This window comes from Eriocheir sinensis, chromosome 58 (assembly GCF_024679095.1).
Source record: "Eriocheir sinensis breed Jianghai 21 chromosome 58, ASM2467909v1, whole genome shotgun sequence".
In the NCBI taxonomy this organism is placed as follows: Eukaryota; Metazoa; Arthropoda; class Malacostraca; order Decapoda; family Varunidae; genus Eriocheir; species Eriocheir sinensis.
This window is the reverse complement of record NC_066566.1, coordinates 8,496,514-8,499,041: the sequence shown is the minus strand read 5'-3', so window position 1 is coordinate 8,499,041 and position 2,528 is coordinate 8,496,514. Positions and strand designations below refer to the sequence as shown.

The window sequence follows — 2,528 nt, the reverse complement described above, 5'->3', positions numbered from 1 at the left end:
GCATGTTTTGTAGATTTTTGAGCTAGTGAAAAAATCATATATTAATTTATGTTTGTAACAGACCCAAAGCACCTTACAATGCTTCCTCAACTGGCACTTTCTCTAACCTCACCGTCTGCTGATGGCGGGGAATTTTTTTTATTTTTTTATTCTGTAACGCCTTTAAGTCATTTAAATATCTTATCGCACCTTTTTGTTAACATGAGACCAACAAATAAAATGCCATGTAGGACAGCAGCCCCGTTCCTGCTGACGTGGAGCAGCCACTGCTCGCTGGCAGGTCTTTAGATTAGGAAAGTGAGCTGCGTGATGCCTGGCCATCGTGAGAAGAAAATCTTCTCCGAAAACTTTGAATGCCATGAGGGCGTTTAGTGGCTCGGCATTCGGACAGCTTCAGCGGGCTTGAATGCGGCACTGAGAGAATCCTCCCCCCCGCCCCCCACCTTCCCCCAGCAACAGTCAGGCAGGAGTGGTGAGAAGGCCTTGTACCAGAAGAGGTGTGTTGACGACTTTAATGATTGTAGGAAAGTTTCCCGGATATTTAGTCAAATTTGGAGAAATTGTGGTGCATGCGGTCGTCCATGTTCTTAGGCCAGCGGTACATTTTCACTTAATTATACAGCAAGAAATTATGGTGTGCAGTGTACATAATATTATATGCTTTCCTGCCATAAAAGACTGTCAGCATATTAGCATTGCCATCACCGATATCATTATTTTCCTCATTACAATCACTACTGTCATCACATTCCGATATTTTAATCCATTATACTACACTCTGAGGATTATGAAGACTCGCACACACATCATTTTCATCTGGCCGGAAATTAAAGCCTTGAAATCTTTGCGTTATGGGTCAAGTGCGCTAATATTTATTCCACAAGACCATACGAATGAGTGTGTGTGGATGAGTGAGTGTGTGTGTGTGTGTGTGTGTGTGTGTGTGTGTGTGTGTGTGTGTGTGTGTGTGTGTGTGTGTGCACTCAACCTTGTCTCTGAGACGATAACACGCTGCATGAAAACAAAGGAAATTTTCTTACCGAGTTGCTTATTAAAACATCGACCCCGAGGTGAGATGATTTTGATGAGGAGGAAGTGAGGGACGGGAGGAGGGCGTGAGATGAACAACGTAGCGTAAATAAACAGAGGGGAGAAAATGAACCGAGATGACAAAGTGGAGAGAGAGAGAGAGAGAGAGAGAGAGAGAGAGAGAGAGAGAGAGAGAGAGAGAGAGAGAGAGAGAGAGAGAGAGAGAGAGAGAGAGAGAGAGAGAGAGAGAGAGAGAGAGAGAGAGAGAGTGTGTGTGTGTGTGTTTATGAGTTGTGTAATTAACTGGCCACTATGGGCAGCATGAGGGAAAGATGCACAGAATAATAATCTTCGCGGCTGCAGAGCATGAGGCACACTCCGGTGTTTCTTGTCTATTTTAAGATATATTGTTACGCATGGAACTGATCAATCCTCTCATTTCATTTGTAACTTCTCTTTCTATCTATGTATTAATCTATCTACCTATCTGTCTATATTTATCTATCTATCTATCTATTTATCTATTTGTCTATTTATCTATTATGATATTTCATATATATAATATAATACACGCACGCACGCACCCACCCACCCACACCCACACACACACACACACACACACACACACACACACACGCACACACACACACATTCTTTTTTGCAATATCCTTGACATAGCTTCCCTGGCTGCGTCGCTCAGTAATGCTGCCACTGCCACTCTGACTCATTACTTTCATTCATTACTCACCGACGCCACCCGCCGCCGCAAGCAGTAGGATGGAGGCTGTCTGAGGGAGCACCGTCAGTAGTCCTGTCCGGGCAGGCATCGTACAAGTACTACTAACTTGCTAGCACAGAGAGCGAGCCGAGCACTGTACACCGTCACCGCCCCTTTCACCCTCCCCAAGCATGGTAACGCAGTCCAACAGTGCTTACGGGCAACAATTTTCTTGCTCCTCTTTGAGAATGTCAATTTTATGTCACCCACGTGAGGAGCATTAAGTATATGACAAGTGTGGCGAGGTCAAGCGAAGTGTGCTGGGCGAGAAGTGTAGGAAGTGTGGTAGGATGCACGTGGTACAGCTCAGTTGAACAGCAAGACGCGTGCAGGAGCCAAGGTGTGCGGGAGGCGGCACGAGCGCGGCGCCAGTAGCGGAGGAAGCTGCTTTCCACACACGGCTCTCGGGGCGACTAGATCAACAGGCAGCGGCGCCCAGCTGACCCACCCCGCGCCTGCCCACTGACCTAAGTCCCGCCTGCGGTTGACCTGCCGCCGCCTGCAGAGAACACCTCTATGGATTTACCTATATGCTTACGAGTAGTAACGCAGTGGAGGGAGAGCATGCTCTTCTAAATGGACTGAACGATAAATAATTATAATATTCGATTTGCTCTTCAGTCACTGAGTATTATAGATGATCGGTCAGTCTTGAGATGTAAAGTTGGAAGTGAGACACAATCATAAACGAAAACAAGAAGAAATCAGCGGAATAATAGTT

The 2,528-nt window shown here is 46.0% G+C and overlaps 1 protein-coding gene across 1 annotated transcript in view; it reads right to left on the bottom strand.

Annotated features, from left to right (window-relative positions):
* Positions 1-2,233, bottom strand: part of LOC126985120 (zwei Ig domain protein zig-8-like) — a 126,510-nt gene extending 124,277 nt beyond the window's left edge. The window contains exon 1 of the mRNA XM_050839603.1: positions 1,778-2,233. Within this exon, the coding sequence (XP_050695560.1) occupies positions 1,778-1,856 (79 nt within the window). The 5' untranslated portion in view covers positions 1,857-2,233. The remainder of the gene's footprint in view (positions 1-1,777) is intronic.
* Between the last annotated feature and the right edge of the window lie 295 nt (positions 2,234-2,528).